Source organism: Eimeria mitis, genomic scaffold (genome assembly GCF_000499745.2).
Source record: "Eimeria mitis Houghton genomic scaffold, Emh_scaff6619, whole genome shotgun sequence".
NCBI classification, from domain to species: Eukaryota; Apicomplexa; class Conoidasida; order Eucoccidiorida; family Eimeriidae; genus Eimeria; species Eimeria mitis.
The window spans coordinates 1-1,372 of NW_013574755.1; the positions used below are offsets into that span (position 1 = coordinate 1).

The 1,372-nt window shown below is 48.3% G+C and overlaps 1 protein-coding gene across 1 annotated transcript in view; it reads right to left on the reverse strand.

Annotated features, from left to right (window-relative positions):
- Window positions 1-205: 205 nt before the first annotated feature.
- Window positions 206-1,372, reverse strand: part of EMH_0088320 (uncharacterized protein) — a gene marked incomplete at both ends in the record, with an annotated part of 2,359 nt that continues 1,192 nt past the window's right edge. Inside the window, 5 exons of the mRNA XM_013501284.1 lie at window positions 206-275; window positions 375-480; window positions 648-764; window positions 866-972; window positions 1,137-1,242. Of these exons, the coding sequence (XP_013356738.1) occupies window positions 206-275; window positions 375-480; window positions 648-764; window positions 866-972; window positions 1,137-1,242 (506 nt within the window). The remainder of the gene's footprint in view (window positions 276-374; window positions 481-647; window positions 765-865; window positions 973-1,136; window positions 1,243-1,372) is intronic.

The window sequence follows — 1,372 nt, forward strand, 5'->3', positions numbered from 1 at the left end:
ACTTCCTCCAATTTTAACGGTCTCTTCCAGCTGCTGGCTCGTCAACCCGTGGTCAACTGATTGCCTGCAAATCAAAAATTTGTACGTAAATGTGCACGGATGAGCGGAACGCTGCATTTCATCTCGATCCCAGCAGGAAAGCTTCGTTCACAACCAGAACCCCGCCTTCCCCCCGCCCCGCATCCTTCTACATGCTTCGTTCAGGTTACCGTTTGAAGAGATCGCGAGTATCAGGTTCATCTTTCTTTTCATTTTGTACACTCTTTTCCCTTAGCCTGAAGTCTCAAAACCGAATACAGATGGTGTGCCCTACTGAACGAGGAACCTTGGGGTGGCATTTACATAGGGGTCGGTCAAGGGGGGCGAGTGCATACTTTCCTAGCATCAGCAGTATTACTTTGAGCCTGCATACTGCCCTGTTGAGCTTTTCCAAGGGAAACGAATAAGATTGGGCAACTGCTGAGAGCCTTCTGGCGTCACCTGTGGAATGCATCATAGCCGCCCAGAAAAGGAGGTACTTCGCCATTTGGGGCCCCATCATCACTTCAAACTAGAATCCAATTAGTGTTTTCTGTGCGGTACGCTGTATATACTAGCTTTTATTATGCGCCTATCGGTAACATTTGAGTGCTCTGGTTTGTACGGACCTGACAGGATGAGCTGGCATGCGTTGGAAACTGCTGCTTCCGATTTCGCCAATAAGTGCCCCAGATAGCGGTCCATTATGCAGCCACTGCAAGCAGATCCTTTGTTTTCTCTTCCGGCTGCACCAAACAGAAGTATAAATGAGTTGTCGTGAGCTCGAAGAGAGGTCTAACTGCTGCCACTTTTGACAACCGCGTGCACTAACGCAGTGTGCCCTTACTCGGATGGCACAGCAAGAATATAACATCACTATCTTGGTCGAAAAGATCCTCCTTGGGGATTCTGTAGGGGTAGTGCTCGATGTACTCCATAACCTGCAACGCTGACCTGTTCAGAAAGTCAAAAAAACGACTGCAAAGCCACCATCTGTGTCTGGCGTGTACTGGGAACATACTACACAAGCAACGAGCTGTCACCCCGAAGGGTTTAGCAGGCCCATTTTCACGGGATGCTTCAACGAAGCAGGAGCTGAGGAGAGGAAAAAGTCTCACGTGCCGGAATGGTCCAACAGCCATGTTAAAAAAGAATGGGAAGTAATATCTCCCCCAGACTTTGTACAGGCGGTCTGAAATACGTCGTAAGAAACATTTTTGAAGCCTGCAAAACACCAAACTTATTTGAGTTAATGGGCAAAGTTAGATGCAAGGTCTAAATGTTAAATGTTATGCAATGCGCCAACTGCATGCCCCCACATTTTCTCTAGTGCTCAGGCCCTGGAGGCACTGTG